Source organism: Macaca fascicularis, chromosome 13 (genome assembly GCF_037993035.2).
Source record: "Macaca fascicularis isolate 582-1 chromosome 13, T2T-MFA8v1.1".
In the NCBI taxonomy this organism is placed as follows: Eukaryota; Metazoa; Chordata; class Mammalia; order Primates; family Cercopithecidae; genus Macaca; species Macaca fascicularis.
In genome coordinates, this window is record NC_088387.1 from 61,044,412 (window position 1) to 61,070,994 (window position 26,583).

Here is a 26,583-nt window from a genome sequence, read left to right on the forward strand (position 1 = left end):
CTGTTTCTGTTCACTATGGTTGTGAGAGGCCCAGTTATTTAAAAGGCCATTAAGATTGAAAATAGATTTAGAGGTGTAGGTACAGATTGGGAAGGGGCATGAAGGAAATTTCGGAGGTGGTTGGAAATGTCCTAAACATGGTGGTGACATGGGTGTTAACATACATAAAAATTAATTAAGCTGTACATTTAAAATTAGTCTCCTTTATGCATTTTACTCTACATGTGCTATCCTTGCAAAGAAAAAGACTGGCATCTTTGAGAGCAAGAGTTTTTGTCTTATTCACCTCTGTATAATTTCCAACATGGGGCTTTGTACATTAGACATTCAAAAAATGTTATACAAGATTGGTTGCATCAATACTGGAGTGTCTGTGTAAGGGTTAGGTGCTGAGGCTGAGAAGTATATGAGGGAGACTTGAGATTAAACCTGCCACATAAAGTGGAGAGAAGTAGCAAGGTCAGGGCTATGAAATAATCCTAAAAACTTTAGAATTTCTACATAATACAGTTGACACTACTATTCTCAATAGAGCTGCTTTCAGTCTCAAAGGGCTGTGGTATGTGTGCGTGTGTGTGGTAAAAAAGGGAAGCAGCAGGTCAAGGAAGAGAAGTGTATTTCACAAGACTTAAGTAATCTTGTCATTGCTGCTTTTCCTGCCAGAAAATCATTACCATTCCCTTTAAAAATCATTTCCATATACATTGCAATAATCGCTCCTATGTCAATTCCACCCTTCCTTCTCTAATAATAGCTACTATTTATTCAGCACCAACTAGTATACTAGGGACTATGCTGGGTGCTGGAGTCCCAATGACGAATGAGACAAACACTTAAATAAAAGGATGTCCATAATACAGGCATGTACAAAGCTTCACCTCAACTGAGGAGGCAGGACCAACCTTCATAGAGAAGCCCAGTCTTCAAGGATGAGTGTTCTAGTTCCAGAAGAGCAGAAGCAGAGTGGGTAACATGTTAAAGGTATGGAGGCCTGAAAGAATTGCCTTTTTTCAAGGAATGCTAACTATGTAATAAGGTATAGGGAGAACGTGGTATTTTAACTGGAACATATGGAAAAGATTATTACTAGGGAAAAAAGAATGAAGGCCTTTACTAAGAAAGCAGCAGGAATGAAGAAGGGACAGATGCAAGAGGAGACAAGCTCAAAAGGACTTGATGATTAAGTATGAGTGTGACGGAGAAAAAGAATACAATACTTTGAGGTCCTAGTAAGCTTCTTGGGTGGCGTGGTAAATGATAATGCCATTATGGAAGGTAAAGAAGAGAGGGAGCCAGTTTACCAGGGCATTCAGGTAGCATGAAAGAAAACCGAACCTGTGGGCTCTGATAAGATCATCCAGGGGGAATAATAGCACCAACTGAGGGGAGAGGTTGAGACTCATGGGAAATAAATCTCAGGGAGGAATCTTGTCTACCACAGAAAACCCAGACGAATATCCAAACAGGGAAGTATAGGAGGTTATAAATAGGTCAAGCAGTGTGAGGACAGATAAAAAGACACTAGACTTGACAAGACGGGCAGTCTCCGCTTATCTTTCCCAGAATATCCTAAGAAAATTGTAGGAGCTAAAGATAGAGATCACTGGGCTAAGGAATAACTGGGAAGGGAGAAAACGGAGGCTGGAGGCATTTCAGAAGTCAGGATGCAAAGGCATCCAGGTGGTAGGAAAGGTTTTATTTGGTCTTTCCTTTTAGGCTAATGAAGACATTTACCATGTTTATACAAAGAAAGGAAGCACTAATTGGTGATGTAAGGATTTTAAACACAGCCTGGGAGAGAAAGGAGGAGGGATCCAGTGCACAAGTAGAGTTCAGAAAAGTGCCTTAGAAACTAAAAGTGGGTGTTAAAAGAGCAGGGGAAAGGATAAATACATGTAGAGATAGAGGAGAAATGTTGCCAAATTCATTTTAAATTAAAGTCTATGATCAAAAAATAGCACCTGAAAAATGAAAAATCCATTGGGAATATTCTAAACACAGTGTAGCAGAACCTTAATTCTGCTTATACTTACTTATACTAAGTAGCCAAAGCTTATTTAGTTTAAAAAAAATCCATATAGCTATTCTAACAGTCAGTGTTTAAACTGATTGGTGCTAATTAATCTAAAACTATGAGATTCTGTGTTAAAAAAAAAAAAAAAAAAAAACCTCACCACCTATCCATCACCATCTAGAGCCATCCTGGGTTCATATTTTGAACAGAAAAGAAATTGTGCCTTCAGGTTTTTCTTTCTCCCTGGTAAGTTCTATTTATGTGCTTATGATTTTAAAAATTTATTTTAATTTATATTTTTAAATAAAAAATAAAAAAAAATTTCTACCTTTTTTACTGAAGTCTATGATTCTTGTGAGATTTCACAACTGCTGCTCATGAAAAATTTATAATACAGAAATATTTCTTTTTGAAATAATAATTTCTGAGGAATATTACTGGTACTTAGGTTCTTTAATTCTTTTTGTTTTTCCTTCCTGAACCATCCTGACCCCAAGCCTTATCTTGCTCTCTTCCCTATTTCCCAGTATCATTTAACTGAGAATTTTTGTTTTTATGGCATTCATACATTCCTCAATTTGACCAAAACAACTAATTCATGTAAAGTTATGGTTTGGTTAGACATCGTGTAAGTAAAATGACAGACTGCTTCTTGCTAGGAAGATATTCAACATTTAGGGCAGGTTCTAGTTGTAGTAACAAACTAGGTCTTGAATAAGTTAATTACTTAGCATAATGATAATTCCATCACAATTAAGATTACTGCCCAACTTTAATCTGTAATAAAATATAATGATCTAATTAACCCTTACAATGTCTTTGAGAAATAAAAGGGCAAAATAAATAATTACATATCAAATGAAAACTCCTAAAATATAACTATGTTTTGAAGCACAAGTAAAAGGTTTCTAAATGCCAGAATTACCAAAAGTTAGGAAACAGAAAGGGCAAATAAAGTGTCATGTTACAGCTACAACAACTCAAATAAAGCATGCAGAAACAACTAGGAAACACTGAGAATTTTAAATCTGATGAAGGAGCCAGCAGAGATTACCCAGCATTCAGCTCACCATTTGAGACCAGCCAAATGAATATGTGACAAGTCTCTTTTAAAAATCTTGCACTTTGAAAAGGAAATGTGTTATAAGTGTTACTCAATCTGGAAGTTATGGTGAGCTTGACAATGTCAAAACATGGATTTAGAGATTCTCAATGAACAGATATTTTACCTTCAATAAAATCTCCTTTCATAAAAGGAAAAAAAAGATTACCCAAATTCTACCATCATTTTGCCACTGGGATTATTTTCCTTTCGAACAATTTGGATGACCATTATTATTCCTGGACTTGAATGTACATGATTCTTATAAACCCAATGTCACACTAAGTAAAACTGCAAAAATCATATACATCTTATAATTAAAGTTACTATTTCTTTCAAAAACTAAAGTTCTATTAGTATTACTTTTAATGTTCAATAAATATTTTCTGAGTGTTTAATATAAGGTAGCCATTTTTCTACAAATTGGAGATTCAACAATAAAGCACAAAAATTTCTGTCCTTAGAAAGTTAATATTTCAGTATGGGAAAACAAACAGTAAATGAATAAATGCTTAGTAAAGTCAGATCATGGTGAGTGCTATGGACATACATAAAGCAGGGGGGACAGCAAATGCTGATGTATATATTCAAGGAAGACCTGCTCAGGTAACAGTGGAGTGACACCTGAAGGATGTAAAAGAGTGAACTATGCATTTTTCTGGGAGAAGAACATTCAAGGCAGAGGGAATACAAAGAGTCCAAGGCATGTGCATACTTGATGCTTTGAGGAGCACTGAGGCCAAGGTGCCCGGAGCTGCATGACGAGGTGGGACATGGTAGTACCTGAAGTAGGACAGGGAGTCTAGGCCTGCAACTTTTAAGAACTTTGACTGCTCTGAGTGGATGGTTTTGAGCAGATGAATGGTAGGAGTTGACTTGTTTTAAAAATAATCATTCTGGCTACTTTATGGGGAACAGACTGTAGGGATGCAAGGATATAAGGAGAATTTTTGTAGATGATAGCTTCAATCCAGGGAAGAGATGATGGTGGCTTGGAATAGGGCGTTAATAGTAGAGATCAAAAGAAGTGGTCAGCTTTAGATATATTATGAAGGTAGGGTCTACTAGATTTGCTAATGGATTGGATATGGGATCTAAAAGAAGAATCAAGGATGACGTCAGGGTTTTTGGCCTGAGCAACTAGAAGTATGGCATTGCCATTTACTGAGTTGGGGAAGACTGAAGGAGAAGCAAGTTTGGGAGGGAAGACCAAGAATTCAGTTTCAGATACGCTGAGTGTGAGCTTTAATTAGATTTCTAGATAGAGATGTCAAATAGGCAGTTTTATGAGATCACGGGGAGTTAGAACATCTAAGAAAGGAGAGTGGTCCAAGGAAACTTCTTCCCCTTAAAAAATATGAGTGTAAAGCTAAAATCATAAGCAACTTTTAAGGCATAGACTGAAATAGTATAAAATGTAGAAAACCTCCCATACCTTGAAAGCTCACCTCAACTGCCTTCTGCCCAACTTAACATTTTAAAGATATTTTGATACACATACAAATCTAAGAAGCCCCAAGAAGCCTAAGAAAACCCCTTAGGGGTTACCTTGGCCCATGGGCCTCAAAAATAAGAAATTAAGTTTTTCAATGGCATAGCCATTACAAGTTTTATCTTAAATTTGCTTGAAATTTAAGAATACATTAAAACATTATAAAAAAAAATATAAAAAAGCATTTTTTTTTTTTTTTTGAGACAGAGTCTCACTCTGTCACCCACGCTGGAGTGCGGTGGTGTGATCTCAGCTCACTGCAACCTCCGCTTCCTGGGTTCAAGCAATTATTGTGCCTCAGCCTCCCAAGTAGCTGACAGTACAGGTGCGTACCACCATGCTCAGCTAATTTTTGTATTTTTAGTAGAGACGGGGTTTCACCATGTTGGCCAGGCTGGTCTCGAATTCCTGGTCTCAAGTGATCCACCCGCCTCGGCCTCCCAGAGTGCTAGGATTACAGGCGTGAGGTCCTGCACCTGGCCTCTGAGTTGTCCTTTTATGACAGCTTCCAATTTTGTATTCACTATGTCCAAAGTTGTATGCTTCTTCCCTGAAAAAAGTTTTTTATATTCTCAAATACAGTATTATTCTTCTCAGTCAGTATTATATATACAGTATAAATACAGTATTATATTCCCAGTTAGACAAATACAAAACGCTGCATCTATACAGGTGGTATCAAGATTTAAAAGGATTTAAATCTTGCAAGTTATACTTGAAAAAATTCATATGGAAAAGAGTCACTCAATTGCTCATTTTGCATACTGCCAATACCTGAATACTGACTATCTTGAACAAAACTATGACTGTTTGGATTAGTACTGTTTGATGGGCCCGACTCATTTATCATGCTGTTATCTGCACAACTGAAGTCAGATCCCTCAAATGCATCTGATTGTGAAACAAAAACAGTAGTATTGGAATTGGCACCTGCCGACATACTGGAAGAGGACATCTGATGGAGCTGTCTCAAGTCTCTTGGGTCTAACACTGAATTACATGAGGGGTTTTCAAGATTCATGCTCAGAAGTCTTGGATTATCCGTCTCTTCCATGCTATCATTGCTGGTTGCCATCATATTCACAGAACAATTAGACAGCATGTTGTGATCAGAAATACCATATAAGTCTGCTGGTGGCATGGATGACGCTTCCATTCCAACTATGTCATCGGCATTGTTATAAATGCAAGCGTTAGAAGCATTTAAATCATTCCCAATAGGTATTCTCAGGAATGGTGGGATACCTTGCGAATTAGAAGGAAGTGTCCCTGTTGAAAAACTACTCAGTGGGTTTGTATTGCCTGAGCGTGGGGTGGGGTGGGCCACTGATGACCAGCTTGAAGAAGGAAGAGGTGTCATTGAGGCATGATGTGACAATCCACTTGAAATGGGCCCAGGTGAGGGATAGTAGGATTCTGCTTGACTTGAAACCCCTGTAGGCATTTCTCTCACAACTGCATCATGAGAAAACAAGTTTGGTTCTGTGGGAGGAAAAATTTGTTTTACAAAATTAAAAGGAACAAAATTATAAAAAGTATTTCTAAATTAAAATTGCATAAGCACACAAATATATATAAAGAAAAATGTCAGGGAAACCAATGTAACATTTCAAATAAAAAAATGTTAAAAGCACTAAAATTATTACACGAATCCAAAATGAAATTCTGTAACATACATACCATTTTACAAATACAGGTAAAATGATTTTTGCAAGTTACTTTGGCATATGTAATGTCACTCCAGTTAAATATGAAAATCTAGTTTCTGAGGCTCTATAAAGGTATTTTTGAAAACTAAAAGATAAATATTAGAATTACAATTAATGGGACTCCAAATAGCCAAAATCATCTCTTAGGAGAAAATGGAAGGATGGAGAAAACACTCATTAGGGATAAGAAAATACATACAACTTTTAAGATATATTACGACAGAACCCTAAGAGACTATAAAATTCACAGTCAGAAAAAATTACAGAAAAAATTAATTCTGTATTTATTTACATATTATACAAATGCTTTATGAACTAAACCAGGAAAAAGCACTGATTTAAGAATGTACATGGGGGAAAAAGACTTCTAATTAGCCCTTGGTTGAATTATCTAAACTAGGAATTGGTAATTTTTTTTTTCTGTAAAAAGTCAGATTGTAAATATTTTAGGCTTTGTGAGCTATATACAGCCTCTGTTCGAACTATTCAACCCTGTTACCATAGTGCTATAAAAAAAAAGCAGTTTAGAGATAATATTTAATCAAATATTCATAGCCATGTTCCAGTAAAATTTTATTTATAAAAATAGGTAACTAACCAAATCAATAACATTTTTTTCCATGACGCAATATAACTAATAAAATCACTACCATATGAATGACATGTAATTTCTTGAACAATAAATTCCAAAAACACGATCGGTTTCTAACACAACCTTCAGAAGTCATGCTTAATTTATTCTATACTGAAAGCATGAAAAATTTGGAGAGAAAATTTTCAAAGAAGCAGTTATTCATTCCTAAAAACAGAATTCCAATATATTGTGCACAGCACTGGTCTTTCTGATCACAAGAAATATGCTATAGGAAATAAAATACCTTTTTTGAAGTATCTTCCTTCTCCAATTGAACCGAGGAGACCAGGTCTTGGTCTCTCAGGAAAATTAACTGTTAGGATAAAGTTTTTCCATTATTAAATGGCATCTGAAAAATAACATTATCAATTAAAATCTGAAAAACTGGCAGGGAGTGGTGGCTCCCACCTGCACTTTGGGAGGCCGAGGTGGGTGGATCACCTGAGGTCAGGAGTTCAAGACCATCCTGGTCAACAAGGCAAAACCCCGTTTCTACTAAAAATACAAAAATTAGCCGGGTGTGGTGGCACACACCTGTAATCTCAGTTACCCGGAAGGCTGAGGCAGAATTGTTGAACCTGCAAGGGGAGAGGTTGCAGTGAGTTGAGACTGCCCCACCGCACTCCAGCCTGGGTGACAGACAGAGACGCTGTCTCAAAAAACAAACAAAAACAAAACAAAACAAAAATAATAAAATTTGAAAAACTGAATACAGTAAATAAAACAAAACCTATATAAATATGAATCGATCCAAAATATTCTTACCGTGATCCTGGCACAGTTTCTGGAAAAGCAGAGTTGTCTTTTGTTTCTTTGCTTTATTGCCATAAGTATCTGATTAGAAAGAAACCAGGAAAGCAGACAAAAAATTATAGGATTGTTTCCTCTCCTTTAATAAACAAATATTTTATTCACATATAGAAAATGTTTTCAATAAATACATATGTAATTTAGATTAAATAAGTATTACAGAATACGTCCCAAATCAGTAGTATCAGTAGAAAAGGATATTTTTCTCTTAGTAAAAAATTGTTTAAAGTAATCCCAGCACTTTGGGAGGCTGAGGCAGGTGGATCACTTGAGCCCAGGAGTTTGAGGCCAACCTGAGCAACATGGGAAAACCCTGTCTCCATAAAAAACAGAAAAACTGGCGGGGTGCAGTGGCTCATGCCTGCAATCCCAGCACTTTGGGAGGCTGAGGCAGGTGGATCACCTGAGTTCAGGAGCTTGAGACCAGCTTGGCCAACATGGTGAAACCCCATCTCTACTAAAAATAATACAAAATTAGTTGGGTGTGGTGGCACATGCCAGTAGTCCCAGCTAATCAGGAGGCTGAGACAGGAGAACTGCTTGAACCCAAGAGGCAGAGGCTGCAGTGAGCCGGGATTACGTCACTGTACTCCAGCCTGGGCAAGACAGAGTGAGACTCCATCTCAAAACAAAAAAACAAAAAAATCCCACCAAAATTAGCCAGGTGTGGTGGTGTGCACCTGTAGTCCCAGGTACTCAGGAGGCTGAGGTGGGATGATCACCTGAGCACAGGAGGTTGAAGTTCTGGTAAACCACGATCATGCCACTGTACTCCAGCTTGAGTGACAGAGTGAGACCCTGTCTCAAAAAAACCCAAAACAAACTGTTCAAAATATTCATCTTGTTTTCTTATCACACAAGTCAGTAATGTCAACTAGTGCAATAAGGTTTGATAAGAAACCAATATAGAGACTATTCTCTGAGTGGTAAGTGCACAAGGACTAAAATAGATCTTCAAAAATAAAACAGAAATTTTAGTAAGCAGTTTAGATACTTTGAAATTATTCCATCCTAATCAAACCTCTTTCTGAAGAAAGAGATGCAGAGACAAGTCTAGCCAACATGGTGAAACCCTGGCTCTACTAAAACTACAAAAGTAGCCTGGCGTGGTGGCACGTGCCTGTATAGTCCCAGCTACTCGGGAGGCTGAGGCAGGAGAATCGCTTGAACCCGGGAGGTGGAGGTTGCAGTGAGCTAAGATTGTGCCACTGCACTCTAGCCTGGGTGACAGTGAGACTCTGTCTCAAAGAAAAACGAAAAACAAAAAAAAAAAACAAAGAAATGCAAAGAGCATAAAGAAAAAACCCAACAGAAAGCTTCCAGGAAAAGAAACATAAATTGTGAATATACATAACTGTACTCAAATGAATCTTACAAGATGTTATTAGCAGGACCACTTTAAGAAATATATAAATTATCACCAGCAAAATGTCATACCTTTTTCATCTGGCAGATATCTAAAATCCATAGATTCACTAACTTCCTGGTCAGAAGGTCTCCGCAACTGCATTTTTACTGTTACGGGTTCTGTGATAGCTTTGCAATATGGCGGAGTTTTGAAAACAATGGCTACTTGACGGTGTACATCAGCTTGTGAAAAGATGCCTTTTGCTTCCCAATCGTTCAACACAAAACGAACTTCTATGTCATCTAGTGAATAAGAAACCAAAAAAATAATAATGGGAAAACAAAGTAACTGCATCTATTAATCTAAAATTTATTCTAAATTCAATGAAATAAATAAATACCTTTCTGAACTTTGTCGCAAAGTAGAAATATTTCATCTCCTCCTCTGACACTTCCACAATTCTTGTTTACACGACAAATCCTTAATTCTGCAGTATTTGGCGCACCTAAATAAAAAGGATTTTCAAAAAAACGAGTTGCTACCTTAGTAATATTTTATTCCTTTTTGCAGGGGAGAATTTGAGGAAAACCATATACAGAATAAAAGTTTTAGTGTATAAAGAACACTAAATACATTAATCATCTATGTATCTGTCCACTTCCTTTCTAACTGCTTTACTTCAGACTTTGTGGCTTCATTTCTAGGTAATGACATATTCTTTAATTACATCTCCCTGCTTCTAAATTCTGATTCTGCCAGTCAATCCTATGCACTGTCACCAGATTAATCTTCATAAATCATGACCATATCTCTATGGCAATACAATTTTCCCTACGGCAATACATCTCCCTATGGCAATACAACTTTCATGCTTCCTATTATGTGGCCATAAGATTATTATAATTATTCCTGGCATTTAAAGCTCTACATGATAAGGATACTCTGATCTACCTTTATAGCCCTACATCTCTCTATCCTTCTACACATAAAACAGGTATGGCCATACACCATTGGTGGACATATATATAAGTCTATGTACACACACACACACACACACACACACACACACACACACACACACACACACACACAGTATTTTGGGGGAAAGTTTCATAATCTTTTAAAATGAGATATATCCATATCCTTTGATCCAGCATTTGCCATGCAGTGAGGCATGATTACACCACTGCACTCCAGCTTGGGTGACAGAGTGAGACCCTGTCTCCAAAAAAAAACCAATTAAAAAAAAACATATACAAGAATATGTATTGCAGTACAGTTTGCTAGGCCAAAAAGAAAAAATGAGAAAAGAAACAAACCAAATGTCTTATAAGAAGGTAATTAATAAAATTATGATGTAACTACATAATAAAATATGCTGCTACTGAAAAGAATAAGGTGATTGAAAGGAAAATGTTCAAGATATATGGTAAGAAGAAAGTTTTTAAACAATCATCACTTATGATTTTAAGTTGCCACAATTGTACTGTGTCAAAAATGATGACGACAATGTATTTATGTATATATAGGAAGAAAAAACTGGTAAAATATGCACCTAAGGATAGTGATTATCCCTGGAGGATGAGATTAGAGAAGATTTCCTTTCTGTTATATATTTCTGTAATGCCTGGAAGTTTTCCTATCATGAATATATTGTTTTTCTAATTACCAAAATACTTTTAAGACTTAAACCATTACAAAAAAACAAGACTACAAATGTAAGAAAATGAAGTACTTACGGTTATCATAAATTGGGTTCGAGACAACAGGAGGAAGAGCAGTCGTCAAATTACCATGTTCATCAGGGAGGAAAACTTGAAAACATAATCTCACCACATTGAGGTCACAATCTTCAATATCATTCAGCTGTTTTTCAGGGACTGAATAGTAAAAAAAAAAAAAAATTTTAAGAATGTAATAGTCACATAGACCTAAAGTCCTGCTAGGTCCTCCTCCCTGCCCATTATAGCCAATAACCTTGAATAGAATCCAAATCTGTACGAATACAAATAGGATAGTATACAAAGAATGCCTTGTATCATTCTTATCAAGTAGTCACTATCAAACAGTATTTAATAAATTATAGCCATGTTCAGGAAGTAACTATCTCCTCACCTGGGGATAATCCCAAGTTGACATTAATACCAAATCAAAGTTTTAAAAAAAAGTTGCAAGTTTGTACACAACAAAGAATGGCATTTACCCATTCATTCAACAAACATGTATTTGGTCCAGGTGTTGTATTAAGGACTCTGTAAATTATCTCCTAAATCTGTAAAAGAATTACTTTCATCCTCATTTTACAAATGAGGAACTGAGTTTAATTAGCTTTTTTGAGATGGGGGTCTCACTCTGTTTCCCAGGCTGGAGTGCAATGATGCGATTTTGCCTCACCCCAACCTCTGCCTCCCAGGCTCAAGTGATCTTCCCATCTCAGCCTCCCGAGTAGCTGGGACTACAGGCACATGCCACCACGCCCAGCTAATTTTTCTATTTTTTTGTAGAGATGGGGTTTCGCTATGTTGCCCAAGGTGGTCACGAACTCCCAGGCTGAAGTGATCCACCCACCTTGGCCTCCCAAAGTATTGAGTTTACAGGCGTAAGCCACTGAGCCTGGCCTGGAACTGATTTTAAAGAGAGGAATTACTTGCCCAAAGTTTCACAGTGGCAAAGTGGAAATGTGAACTCAAGTCATTAAATTTAGAGCCTATGCTTTTAAAAATTGAACTCTATTAGAAAATTGTACATATGTTATACATAAAAATGACATAAACAAGAATATCTACTAAAATGTGGATCAACATTTTAAGGATGAAATACCAAGAAACAAACAAAGTAAGATAGCTAGTTTCCATAAGAAATTTTATGTGTAAATTAGCTTTGCTTAAAAATTTTTTTAATTAAAAATTTTACAGTTCTATAAAACTAGAAAAGCTCATGACAGAATATAGTATAATAGTTTGTTAAATTAATATTTGAACCAGAAATCCAGTCCCAAAAGAAAATATTGCCTTTTCAAATGCCATAAGCTAAAGCACTAAGTTATATTTTTAAAAAGCATGACATGCACATTATTTACACAACAATTTTACTTTGCAAAGTATTAAATTTTGAAACACTAAATTTAGAAACACAGTTAAGCCCAAATTCCTTATTTTACAGGCAATAACTAATAAAAATGATAATGTATTTTGTACTGTTTTTATTTAATGACACTGACAGCCTACGTAGCTATCACAATATTTAGAAGTATCCCAGTATTAGCATTCTTAGCCTAACCTTTGAAAGAGTGCATTAAAAAAATCTGTACTCTGTACAACTGAAAGGTCAAAATGTTATGATACCAACGCTTGGGTTACAGCAGCATACTCTACTGGCACTATTGTGTAGGCGATACGAGCGCTACCTCTTCAAAACCCATTTTTATAGCATTATAAATGTAGCGTTCAAGATATTAGTGTCTATCAATTGCAAAGATGAGTAATCAATATGCAAAAAAGATAAATTTGTAGCTAGATGTTCCTGATAAGTTTAAAAACAAACCTATGTGAACTCTGTCAATGGATAAACCAACTGTGGTATAGTCCTACAATGGAATAAACTCAGCAATAAGAGAGAACAAACTGGCCAGGCGTGGTGGCTCACGCCTGTATTCCCAGTACTTTGGGAGGCCGAGGTGGGCGGATCATGAGGTCAGGAGATCGAGAACATCCTGGCTACCACGGTGAAATCCCGCCTCTACTAAAAATACAAAAAATTAGCCGGGCATGGGGGCGGGCGCCTATAATCCCAGCTACTCAGGAGGGTGAGGCAGGAGAATGGTGAACCCGGGAGACAGAGTTTGTAGTGAGCCAAGATCGTGCCACTGCACTCCAGCCAGGGGGACAGAGCGATACTCCATCTCAAAAAAAAAGAAAAAGAAAAAAAGAACTATGGGGGGTATATACTCCCAAATGAATGTATCTCAAAACCATGCTGAGCAAAAGAAACCAGATACAAAAGTATACTGTATGCTTCCATTTATATGCAGTTTTAGAAAAGATTAATCTCCAGTGACAGAAGGCAGATTAGTAATTGAGGCAGAGGCAGGGTAGAAAAATGAACGAGAAGGGGACCACGGAAATTTTAGGGGGTAATGGAGATGTTCCACATCTTGATTGTGGTGGTGGTTATGTGGCAGGATATATTCTGGTAGATTTTATTGCATCTCAATAAAAATTTATTTTAAATATTTTTAGGCCGGGCGCGGTGGCTCAAGCCTGTAATCCCAGCACTTTGGGAGGCCGAGACGGGCGGATCACGAGGTCAGGAGATCGAGACCATCCTGGCTAACACGGTGAAACCCCGTCTCTACTAAAAATACAAAAAATTAGCCGGGCGAGGTGGCGGGCGCCTGTAGTCCCAACTACTCGGGAGGCTGAGGCAGGAGAATGGCGTGAACCCGGGAGGCGGAGCTTGCAGTGAGCTGAGATCCGGCCATTGCACTCCAGCCTGGGCGGCAGAGCGAGACTCCGTCTCAAAAAAAAAAAAATTAAAAATTAAAAATAAATAAATAAATAAATATTTTTAAATGTTACATAAAAGAAAAATAAATAAACTGGTCAATAAGCCAAAGTTTAAAAACATTTAGTCACATAATAGCTCTACTACAGGGAAGAAATTTTACCTACCTCTCAGAAAAAATCACTATTTATGAGATTTTGCTTTGAATCTTCTCAATGTGTGGAAATACAATTACTACTGTATCAGAATTACTTTCATCTCTGCACAACATGGTTAAAAACTACTGACAGGCAAGAACGACAGATACCCTTTTTTACCCAATGCAAAATTCAGTGTAAGGCTGAAAACCCAGTTCAAAACTTCTTTTCTATAAAGCCTAACTTCATCCTCTGCAGTGGAAGGAATATTTCTCCTCTCTAAATCAGTGCAAGACTTGACCTATCCCTTTTTTTTTTTTGAGACGGAGTCTTGCTCTGTTGCCCAGGCTGGAGTGCAGTGGCACGATCTCGGCTCACTGTAAGCTCCACCTCCTCGGTTCACACCATTCTCCTGCCTTAGCCTCCCGAGTAGCTGGGACTACAGGTGCCCACCACCATGCCCGGCTAATTTTATTTTATTTTTTTTTGTATTTTTAGTAGACGGGGTTTCACTGTGTTAGCCAGGATGGTCTCGATCTCCTGATCTCGTGATCTGCCCGCCTCGGCCTCCCAAAGTGCTGGGATTACAGGCGTGAGCCACCGCGTCTGGATGACCTATACCTTTCTTATGCACTTAAAAGTTTTAAAATCTTACATGATAACCATTTATGTATGCCTCTTCTATCTTATTAGACAAAGTTTCAAATGAAGCCAGAAGGGGTGTCTGATGTATCTCCACTAGGCATCAAACATAGTGGTTTACAAACATTTGATATTTATTATACATTTCCTCAATTAACATAAATGACTGAAGAATTACTTAAAGGCCTATCAAATAACCAAACATTTAGATATTTTTTACAAATTACTGAAGAAAGCATAAAGTAAAAGTTAATAAAAAAGAAGTTCTACTTTTGGTAATGGCAGATGATAATCCATAAACTGGGACCAATTCAACCATAAGAAAGTGGAAAAAATATGAAACAAAATTTCTCTAATGACATCAGACAGTTAACAAGGTCATAAAAAATCATGGGACCAAGATAGGAGAGAAGAAAACCCACAGCTCAGAATGAGAGGCCACTTTTATCTAAATATAGCCTGACAATTTTCTAAGAGATGGTTAAGAAGATTGAGATGAACTCTCAATAAACTATGGGGGAAAATAAAGGAGTTAAGAGTCTGCCAAGGATGTGGGATCTGATAAATACCCAAGGCTTTGGGGGATTTGAGGTCTGGAAGAGCTGTACCCTAGGAGTACGGGTGAACTGGAAACATATCAGATTTCAGGGAAGAAAGCCCATCTTCAAATAACCTAAATCATTCACTGATTTTAGGTGATCTGGGATTGCTAGTGTACTTGGCCACTAGCCAGAAGAAAATTTTCTGCAGGGAGATAATATTGTAGGCCTAAAATCTTTACACTTTTTCACAGAAAATGACTGGTATTTTATCTTAGATAATCAGACATATGAGGAGGCAAAATAAAATTTTTTTTTTTTAAAAAGAAAGCAACAGGCAATAAAAACATACCACAAAATATCCAAATAATGAAGTTTTCAGAAACATAATTTAAAGTAACTATACTTAATATATTCAAGGAATTAAGATTGAGAGTTTACTGGAGATCTTGAAACTGAAAAAAAGGAATCAAATTCTAGAACTGAAAAATATAATTGATATGAAGAATACAATCAAATTTATCAAAAGTTTTATAGAAAATATGTTGTGTCTTGTCTTTTTATACCCCAAGGATTAAAATGTTTACCAACGTAGTCTACCATAAATTTTTAAAGTGTTGATTCACTTTAAAGCCTTTAATCCATCTTCAGCTGATATTTGTATATGATGTGAGGTAGGGAATCCAACTTAATTAAATAACTATTTTTTTCAAGCTTCCTTTCTCAAACATTTCCTCCTTTCCTCTTGATATGACATGCCACCTCTGTCATACATTAAAGTCGCGTATTTCCTTAGCTCTGTTTCTGGGCTCTCAATTCTTTTTCTTTTTTCAATAATTATACATTTTTATCTTATAAAAATTGGGTGAATATGTAGATTTAAATTGACAAAAATGTGTATTGAACAGTTCTGTCTTTTATAGCTTAAAAGAAAGATTTTGGACAAAAATGAAATATCTCTTCTTGAAATGATTTATTTCTATTTTATAATACTTTTGAGCACTCTTGCAACTTCAGAAGATCTTTTATATTTTTAATTTCAAATCTGCTTATACAAACAGTAAGTCTTCACTTAATGTCTTCTAGGATGATGTCTATAGGTTCTTGGAAATCACAACTTCAAGTGAAACAACACTGTAATAAAACCAATTTTACCACAGGCTAATCAATATAAATAAGAGTTAAGTTTCTACGGCAAACTTCTGGTCACAAAAACATCACTAAATTTATAAGTAAAGACCAAAACACTTGTAATATTAAATACTGAAACAAATCTGAGCTATACATACATTTAAGAAAGATTAATAAAAACAAGTTAAGATAATGATTTACCCAATTATTCCAGTTCAGGGTCACAGGTGATTGGAGTCTCTTCGGGGCTCTCAATTCTACTCTAATTAGTCAATCTGTCTATTCTTATCCCAATATGACACTGCCTTAATTAGTATTAATACTTCTCTCCGATGAGGTCAATTTCTCCTCACTGTTCTTTTTCTATAAAGTATTCTGTTCCTCTTTAGAATTACCATATTTAATATGGAATTGCATTGAATCTATTTATCAAGTGGGGGAAAATGCCTTTTTTTTTTTTTTTGAGACAAGAGTCTTGCTCTTCACCCAGGCTGGAGTGCAGTGGCATGATCTTGGCTCACTGCAACCTCCACCTCCTGGGTTCAAGTGATTCTCCTGCCTCAGCCTCCCGAGTAGCTGGGACTACAGGCCCATGCCACCACGCCCAGCTAATTTTGTATTTTAAGTAGGGACAGGGTTTCATCATGTTGGCCAGGATAGTCTCAATCTCTTGACCTCGTGATCCGCCCACCTTGGCCTCCCAAAGTGCTGGGATTACAGGTGCGAGCCACCGTGCCCAGCCCAGGAAAATAACATTTTTACAATATTACTATTAGAGAGCATGGAATATCTCTCCATTTATTTAAGTATTCTCTAAGATCTCATAATAAAATTTTATAATTTCCCCTAAAGAAATCTTGATTATCATTTCTTTGTTTCTACGTACTTTGTATTTCCTGACGATATTTGCTTTAATGATGTTTTCTAGCTATTTGCTGCTGAGGTATGGAAACATGATTGACTTTTGTATACTAATTTTACATCCACTAATCCTTTTAAACTTTATTTTTTATTCAGTCTCCAAAAAGACTGTCAAAAATTGCCAATGCCGACTATACTGAAAGTCATGACAACAGGGTATTAGGAAAAAGTTTTCAATTAACAATAACCACTCCTGAGATAAACCTCACTTGGCTATACTGTCAATGTGCAAAGCTCACTCTTTTAAACTTATTTGAAAAATCCATTTATATATCTTTTGGGTTATCACTATAATAATTTCAAATAATTACAGTTTTATTTCCTCATTTTTCAATCCTATGCCTCTACTTTTTGGGGGAGTCTCACTGTACACTGGCTACAATGCTCACTGCCCTGGCTATGATCTTCACTACAATGTTGAATAGAAGTGGTAAAAGTGTGCCTCGGTTTCTCATTCTTAATTTCAAAGTGAATGCTTCTGATATTTCTCTTATTTAGGATAACGCTTACTGTAGGCTTTTTAATAGATACATATTCTATAATACAAAATGCAGTGTTTTATTCTGTAATGTGAAAACTGATACTCAGTTTTGTTTTGTTTTGTTTGAGATGGAGTCTCACTCTGTAGCCCAGGTTAGAGTGCAGTGTTGTGATCTTGGCTCACTGCAGCCTCCAGCTCCAGGGTTTAAGAGATTCTCATGCCTCAGCCTCCCAAGTAGCTGGGATTACAGGCGTGCACCACCATGCCTGGCTAATTTTTGTATTTTTAGTAGAGACAGGGTTTCACCATGTTGGCCAGGCTGGTCTGGAACTCCTGACCTCAAGTGATCTGCCCACCTTGGGCCCCCATAGTGCTGGGATTACAGGTGTGAGCGGCCATGCCTGGCCTAATACTCAGTTTTAACATTTGCAAAAACTAACGGAAGGAAGCATGAGACCAATAAAATGCTCTTAAATTCCTCTTAAACTAGTTTAAAATTTCACTTTGTAGTCAAAAGAACGTAAGGTAATAACTATTCTACTTCCTTTTTATGTGTTTTTGGTTTTTTTTTGTTTTTGTTTTTGTCTTTTGAGACGGAGTCTCGCTCTGTCGCCCAGGCTGGAGTGCAATGATGCGCTTGGTTCACTGCAAGCTCTGCCTCCCGGGTTCACGCCATTCTCCTGCCTCAGCCTCCCAAGTAGCTGGGACTCCAGGCGCCCATCACCACGCCCAGCTAATTTTTTGTATTTTTAGTAGAGACGGGGTTTCACCATGTTAGCCAGGATGGTCTTGATCTCCTGACCTTGTGATCCGACCGCCTCGGCCTCCCAACGTGTTGGGATGACAGGCGTGAGCCACCGCGCCCAGCCCCTTCCTTTTTATGTTAAATGTTTAATCTACCTTTAGAAAGAAATATCACTCCTTTAACCCTAAAATCAGGTGTGTAATGAGAATTTCATTTTTAACCAAGAAGATATTATCATGCTACATTTCTTTCATAAGCAGGAATTAACTTTTTACAATCAATTATGATATTTACTAGCTCTAGAAGTGTAACATTTCTAAAATTCTAATACTGTCAAACACTACTAAAATAAATAATAAGGCAAAAATACACAGCATATGGAATAACAATTTTTTTTTTTTTTTGAGACGGAGTCTTGCTCTGTCGTCAGGCTGGAGTGCAGTGGCGCCATCTCAGCTCACTGCAACCTCCGCCTCCGGGTTCAAATGATTCTCCTCCTGCCTCAGCCTCCCAAGTAGCTAGGACTACAGGTGTGCACCACCATGCCCAGCTAATTTTTGTATTTTTAGTAGAGATAGGGTTTCACCACGTTGGCCAGGATGGTCTGTATCTCTTGACCTCGTGATCCGCCCATCTCGGCCTCCCAAAGTGCTGGGATTATAGGCATGAGTCACTGCACCCGGCCTGGAATAACAATTTTAAGAACTATGTCTCAGCCAGGCAAGGTGGCTCATGCCTGTAATCTCAGCACTTTAGGAAACTGAGGCAGGAAGTTCACTTCAGCCCAGGAGTTCAACACCAGCCTGGGCAACATACGGAGACCCTGTCTCTACAAATCATAGAAAAAAAAAAAAATGAACTAGGTCTCACTTAAGGACAAATTTAAAATTTAGTTATAATTAATTTACATTTTTGTTACTTAAAAAGTATATAAACTATCCTATATATATAATAATAAAAGCTGACATTTAAGTGTTCATGTGCCAGGCACACGGTAAAGATGCTAGAAGTATACTAGAAGTATATCATTAATTTACTCAATCTTTCAACATACTTATTGAGTATCTATTATGTGCTACCCCAGTAAAATGTTAGATACAAATATGAAAAGACAATGCCTGACCTCAGTGAGATGAGTATCCGGATGAGAAATAGATACATAAACTGAAATTATATAATGCAACATGAAAAATGTTATAATGGAAGTATGCTCAAGGAATACTGAAAGCAAGAAAGTACACAAGTTCTGCCTAGGGTAATGAAAAAAAGGCTTCAAAAACTCTGACTGCAATGAAGAAAGGACAACGAAGTACATATGAGCCAGTTTTTTCAAGCTTTAAGTTCTCAGTTGTAAGGAAAGGCTTTTTCTTGTATTAGACCAGACTTCAGAAATAAGAATCTATGTTAGACTACTTGTCTTATTAAACTGTATTCCCTTTCAGACTACTAAGTAATGTAGTTTTCCCAAACTCAACTGTATAGCAGCCTTTTACTCTCATAACGACTCAAGATTCTCTTCGTGGGAAAATAGCAAAATACCTAATAAAACTTAATTGCAAATTCTTTATTGTCAAAATCAATTTTATTGCACAAAATTTAAAATTTAATATAGAGTTTAGATATTCTATGGAGTTTAACTGCTGCATACTAGAAATCCTAACATTTCATTACCAAAACACGTAACTAGAAAATGATATATAATTAAAAATTTTTTGGCCGGGCACGGTGGCTCACACCTGTAATTCCAACACTTTGGGAGGCTGAGGTGGGCGGACCACGAGGTCAGGAGATGGAGACCATCCTGGCTAACATGGTGAAATCCCGTCTCTACTAAAAAATACAAAAAATTAGCCAGGCATGGTGGTGGGTGCCTGGAGTCCCAGCTACTTGGGAGGCTGAGGCAGGAGAAGGGCGTGAACCCGGGAGGCGGAGCTTGCAGTGAGCCGAGATGGCACCACTGCACTCCAGCCTGGGCGATAGAGCGAGACTCTGTATCAAAAATAACAATAATTTTTTTCAACTTTTGCAGTTAAGAGTCCTCTACAAAGTCTAACTGCCACTCTTGTTCTAGCTAAGTACACACTGTTAAAATCTGATATTGGAGTCTTTAAATTCCTCACCCAAGTTAGACTTTGGCACATATTAAACAATTTGAATAATCCTTTACTTGAAGCCTCAAATTTGACAGTATTAAACTGCTTTATGTCCCCTTAGATACTGTTCCTTAGTTTTAAAGAACTAATGACAAGAAAGATACAGACCGACCTTAAAACAACTAACTGGGGAATCTATTGTGTGCAGGCAGAAACTCAATAGCTCAAGGCACTTAGCTGAGAAGATAGAGATTTATGTAACAGTAAAACAAATACATTGTTTAGGTGCCAAAGTGAAATGGAAACAAGATTCCATCACAGACCCTGTCCACAATGAGCATGAAATTAATATTTGAAGACAATTCCTGAAGAATCAAATGATCTAACAGATAACACAAAACTTTCAATGATTAATTGCTGAGTATACAGTATAATTAGGAAGATACTACCTCAGACTTAAGAGAACTGAGAAGGCTTTCAGGGCATCTCAGATAAGGAAAACAACTGTGATATTTTTGGTAGAAAAGTACAAATAAGACATGTTCGTCCATTTATTCTTTCAACATTTTTTTGTCTGTTTTGTTTTTTGAGACGGGGTCTCACTGTTATCTAGGCTGAAGTACAGCGGGATGATCTGGGCTCACTGCAACCCAGCCTGCTGGGCTCAAGTGATCCTCCCACCTCAGCCTCTGGAGCAGGCTGGGACTTGCAGCAAGCACCACTATACCCACCCAATTTTTTGTAAGACGGGGTTTCACCACGTTGGCCAGGCAGGTCTCGAACTCCTAGACTCAAGTGATCAACCACCTCGGCCTCCCCAAGTGTTGGGATTATAGGCATGAGCCACCGTGCCTGGCCCTTTAAACACATTTTAATCAAGCTTCTTTCATGTGCCAGAGATACATGGAAGACAGATCTCATCCTCCAGAATTTCATGATTTAGTGAAGGAAAAACATGTAAACAAAGTTATAGCAAACCATATTAGAAATATATACAGGATGGCCGGGTGCGGTGGCTCACGCCTGTAATCCCAGCACTTTGGGAGGCTGAGGCGGGTATATCACAAGGTCAGGAGATCGAGACCATCCTGGCTAACATGGTGAAACCCCGTCTCTACTAAAAATACAAAAAAAAATTAGCCGGGTGTGCTGGCAGGCACCTGTAGTCCCAGCAACTCAGGAGGCTGAGGCAGGAGAATGGCATGAACCTGGGAGGTGGAGCTTGCAGTGAACCTAGATCTCGCCACTGCACTCCAGCCTGGGCGAAGACTCCATCTTAAAAAAGAAAAAAGAAAAAAAGAAAGAAATATATACAGGTACTGGCCAGGCACGGTGGCTCATGCCTGTAATCCTAGCACTGTGGGAGGCCGAGGTGGGCAGATCACCTGAGGTCAGGAGTTCAAGACCAGTCTGGCCATGGTGAAACCCCGTCTCTACTAAAAATACAAAAAAAATTAGCCGGGCGTGGTGGTGCGCACCTGTAATCCCAGCTACTCAGGAGGCTGAGGCAGGAGAATCACTTGAACCTGGGAGACAGAGGTTGCGGTGAGCCAAGATTGTATATATATATACAGGTACTTTGGGAAAACAGAGTAAAGGTCAGGGAAGGCTTTAAAGAGGATGTGATCCTTAAACTTGGAGGATGAGTAAGAAAAATTCACCAGGCAGATCAGGGTATTTCATGCAAAGGAACTGCACGTATAAAAGCACAGAGGTAAGAAAGAACATGGCTCTTCTAACGGTGCAGATAGTTCAGAATGGCAGAAACAAGTTACGTGCATGTGTGCACTCAGTGGTAGAGGAAGGTGGGGTAGGAAGCTGAGGTACAGAATGAAAGACAGAATGGAAAGCAAGGCTTCCAGATTATGAAAGGCTTTAAATGCCATACTTGACAAGCTGAATTCAGCATGTAGATCAGATCAAAGTTCCTCAAAGTAGACTCTGTGGATCACTTGCATCAGAATCATCTGAGATAGAGATTTTCAAATTGTAGTTTGGGAACCACTGACTGTAAAATTAATTTAGTGGGCTAGGTAAGCACTAACAAAGCAAGAGAGAAAGAAAAAGAAGAGAAAGGAAAGGTATAGAATAGAATAGAGAACACTGCATGTAGTAGGGTGATATGGTTTGGCTCTGTGTCTCCACCCAAATCTCATCTTGAATTGTACTCCCATAACTCTCATGCGTTGTGGGAGGGACCCAGTGGGAGATAATCTGAATCATCAGGGTGGTTCCCCCATACTGCTCTCGTGGTAGTGAATAAGTCTCACAAGATATGATGGTTTTATCAGGGGTTTCTGCTTTTGCATTTTCCTCATTTTCTCTTGCTGCCGCCATGTAAGAAGTGCCTTTCACCTCCTGCCATGATACTGAGGCCTCCTCAGCCATGTGGAAACTGTAAGTCCAATTAAACTTCTTTTTCTTCCCATTCTCAGGTACGTCTTTATCAGCAGAGTGAAAACGGACTAATACACAGGGTATCGTTGTCCTAAGGGTGTGGTGTATGTATATATATTGAGCTGAAAAATAAAATCTATTTCTTACTGTGGGTCACAGTCAAAGAGTTAAGAAATACTGATCTAGATGTTAAAATGCAGATTCCCAGCACACCTGTCTTTCAAGTCACCTGCTTGGCCCTCTTCCAAGTGTACTTTTCTTCCTTTCCTTCCTGCTCTAAAGCTTTTTAATAAACTTTCACTCCTGCTCTAAAGCTTGTCTCAGTCTCTCCTTCTGTCTCCTGAGGAGGCAAGAATTGGGGCTGCTGCAGACCTGAACAGATACTTCTGGCTGCTAACACACTTTGGTGCCATGTGACTTAGATAAGTTATTATTTTAAAAATGTTTTTTAAAATGCAGATTCCCAGGACCCATACCAGCCCTATCAAATTAGTGGAAGTGAGGCCTGAAATCTACATTTTTAACAAGTACTCAGATATTCCTATGCACATTCAAACTGAGAACCACTGAAGTGCTTGGGAAGGAATGAATGTTTTAAAAACAAGTAAACAACAACAGAAAACGTAAATAGTGGGAAGGATTAACTGGCAGAATTGTTCCTTCCCCAAATCAATATTCATTCAGGCAGCATGGTAGAGCTGTTAAAAGCATGACCTTAGAGCCAGGCTCCCTGTGTTCAAATCCTGGCGCTACCACTCATCAGCTATATAACCTTGAACAAATTACTTTCCTTTTCTTTGCTTAGAGATGGGGTCTCGTTCTGTCGCCCAGGCTGAAGTGCAATAGTGAGAACCCCGTTCACTGCAGGCTTGACCTCCCAGGCTGAAGCAGTTTTCCTACCTCGGCCTCCTGAGTAGCTAAGACCACAGCTGTGTGACACTGCATCTGGTTAATTAAAACATTTCTTTTGTAGAGATGGGGTTTCACCGTATTGCGTAGGCTGGTCTCAAACTACTGGGCTCAAGCAATCCTCTCCACCTTGGCCTCCCAAAATGCTGGGATTATAGGCGTAAGCCACCGTGCCTGGCCTACTTATTTTTTTTTTTTAATAATCAAATTTTTTTTTTTTGGAGACGGACTTTCACTCTTGTTGCCCAGGTTAGAGTTCAATGGCACGATCTCAGCTCACCACAACCTCCGCCTCCCGGATTCAAGCAATTCTTCTGCCTCAGCCTCCTGAGTAGCTGGGATTACAGATGTACACCACCACGCCCGGCTAATTTTTTTTTTTTTTTTAATTGAGACAGAGTCTCGTTCTGTTGCCCAGGCTGGAGTGCAGTGGCACAATCTCGGCTCACTGCAACCTCCACCTCCTGGGTTCAAGCAATTCTCCTGCCTTAGCCTCCCAAGTAGCTGGGACTACAGGTGCATGCCACCACATCCAGCTAATTTTTTGTATTTTTAGTAGAGATGAGGTTTCACCACGTTGGTCAGGCTGGTCTGGAACTCCTGATCTCGTGATCCACCCTCCTTGGCCTCCCAAAGTGCTGGGATTACAGGCCTGAGTTAACTTTTCTATGCTTCCATTTTCTTATTTATAAAATTGAGTTAATAACAGTACCTATTTCGTAGGTTGTTATAAACATTAAATGAAATAAAATAAAGCACTTACTATCTACCAAGAACTATTTTAAGTGCCATTATGAGTATTCACTATTAATTATCATGCCTGAGTCGCGCTCAGTGGCTCACACCTGTAATCCCAGCACTTTGCGAGGCAGAGACAGGTGGATCACTGGAGCCCAGGAGTCTGAAACCAGCCTGGGGAATATGGCAAAACCCATCTCTACAAAAAATATAAAAACTCTTGCTGGGCGTGGTGGGTAACACCTGTAATCCCAACACTTTTGGAGGCCAAGGCAGGAGGATCACTTGAGGTCGGGAGTTCAAGACCAGGCTGGCCGACATGGTGAAACCCTGTGTCTACTAAAAATACAAAAATTAGCCAGGTATAGTACATGTCTATAATTCCAGCTACTCGAGAGGCTGAGGCACGAGAATTGCTTGAATCCAGGAGGTGGGGGTTGCAGCGAGCCGAGACTGTGACACTGCACTCCAGCCTGGGTGACAGGGTGAGACTCTGTCTCAAAAAAAAAAAAAAATTAGCTGGGCATGGTGATGCACACCTGTAGTCCCAGCTACTTGGGAAGCTGAGGTGGGAGAATCACCTGAGCCTGGGAGATCAAGGCTGCAGTGAGCTGTGATCACATCACTGCACTCCAGCCCAGGCATCTCAAAAAAATGCCTGATTCTGAACTGCCAAAACTAAGAAAAAGAAACTCCACAGACAGCATCTTCCTTTTTAACCCTTTATCACTGGAGTCAAGGAACCTGTATATGAATCCCAGGTCTGCCACTTATATTTGCAGCATGATTTGGGACAGTTAACTAACAAAAGCCTTGGTATTCTCTTCCATAAAGCAGAATTGTTCCAACGATTAAATAAAATAGTGTACATAAAGCACTAACGTTTACTCCCTGACATACAACAAGTGCTTAATAAATGACAGCTATCACTTATAATTTCCTTGTTTTATATTGCATTTACACTTATCTGCCTCTTTAATTTAAAAGTCTGGCCTATTAATTTGGCAATGATTCACAATTTTAAATGAGCATACTCTTGACCCAGAAATTTTCCATTTCCAAAAATTTATCCTAGGGAAATAATCACACAAGAGCTCAAAGTGTATGTTCAGTAGAGCTTTTAAAACAAAATGAAAACAACATAAATGTTCATTAATAGAAGACTAAATAGACCAGGTGCAGAGGCTCATGCCTGTAATCCCAGCACTTCAGGAGGCCGAGGCAAGTGGATTGCTGAGCTCAGAAGTTCTGAGACCAGCCTGGGAAACATGGCGAGACCCTGTCTCTACAAAAAATACAAAAACTAGCTGGGCATGGTGGTGCGCCAACTACTCAGGAGGTGAGGTGGGATGATCGCTTGAGCCCAGGATGTCAACGCTGCAGTGATCTGTGATCACATCACTGCACTCCATCCTGGGTGACAGAACAAGACTACCTCAAAAGAAAAAAAAAAAAAAGATGACTAAATAAACAAGTTATGTTCTACCCAAACAATAAAATACTCTGTTAAAAAAAAATAAAAAGATTTGTAAGTACTGACACGGAAAGTTTAAGGTATATTCCTGAGTGGAAAAAAAATGAAGGAGTAGAATAGGATATATAGCATGATTCCTTTTATATAAAATATATATTTCTACATATAACTAAATATGTATAAAGAAAATTCTAGAAAAATATACGTCAAACTTAATAGCAGTCTCCCCTGCTAAGGCTGGAAAGGAAGAAGGGGACTTTTGCTTTCAGCTTTATACTAAATAGTATGAAAAATAAAACCTAGAGAAAAGAGATGCAGATCTTATGGCTCATAAAACAGTAATTATCTGTGAATATATTCCTTAAATTATCAACATAGCTCTTAAATTATTTTTATACATCCAGGAAAAATACAAACCACCAGTATAAGGATGTCTTAAATATGACCAAGAAATATATTCTTTGAAAACATTATAGTCAATTAATTCCTGACTTCTGCATATTTAAGTAGCTGCAGAAGACTTCAGAATGGAGGCTACTCTAAGTATAGGATGCCAGCATCTACTGTGGTAGTACTTACCTACTCAAACAACACAGACAGCTTACAAGTAACAGGAAGTATTAAGTATTTATACCTATAGCACAAGGCAGATAGTACTATAAGTATAAATACTTAATAAATGCTATCCTCAATAAAATTCACTAAACAGTAGATAAACATATACACAAATATGCTATGAAAATACTTTGTGTGATATCTATTAT

The 26,583-nt window shown here is 38.1% G+C and overlaps 1 protein-coding gene and 1 non-coding gene across 6 annotated transcripts in view; both read right to left on the reverse strand.

The window, feature by feature from the left end:
* Positions 1–2,474: 2,474 nt before the first annotated feature.
* The window catches only part of REL (REL proto-oncogene, NF-kB subunit), a 45,122-nt gene continuing 21,013 nt past the window's right edge, over positions 2,475–26,583 (reverse strand). For 2 of the 5 annotated variants that reach the window (XM_005575801.5, XM_065527056.2), the window contains exons 5-10: positions 10,849–10,989; positions 9,510–9,614; positions 9,199–9,411; positions 7,717–7,785; positions 7,196–7,264; positions 2,475–6,090 (exon numbers count right to left, since the gene is read on the reverse strand). In XM_005575801.5, the coding sequence (XP_005575858.1) occupies positions 5,318–6,090; positions 7,196–7,264; positions 7,717–7,785; positions 9,199–9,411; positions 9,510–9,614; positions 10,849–10,989 (1,370 nt within the window). In that variant the 3' untranslated portion in view covers positions 2,475–5,317. Of the gene's footprint in view, positions 6,091–7,195; positions 7,265–7,716; positions 7,786–9,198; positions 9,412–9,509; positions 9,615–10,848; positions 10,990–21,789; positions 22,821–26,583 lie in introns of those variants that run through there. The other 3 variants (XM_074011702.1, XM_065527057.2, XM_074011703.1) reach the window with 2 other exon arrangements.
* LOC123568557 (U4 spliceosomal RNA) lies at positions 17,079–17,218 on the reverse strand. Its single transcript, XR_006691920.1, has one exon. It is a non-coding gene; the product is annotated as a U4 spliceosomal RNA (small nuclear RNA).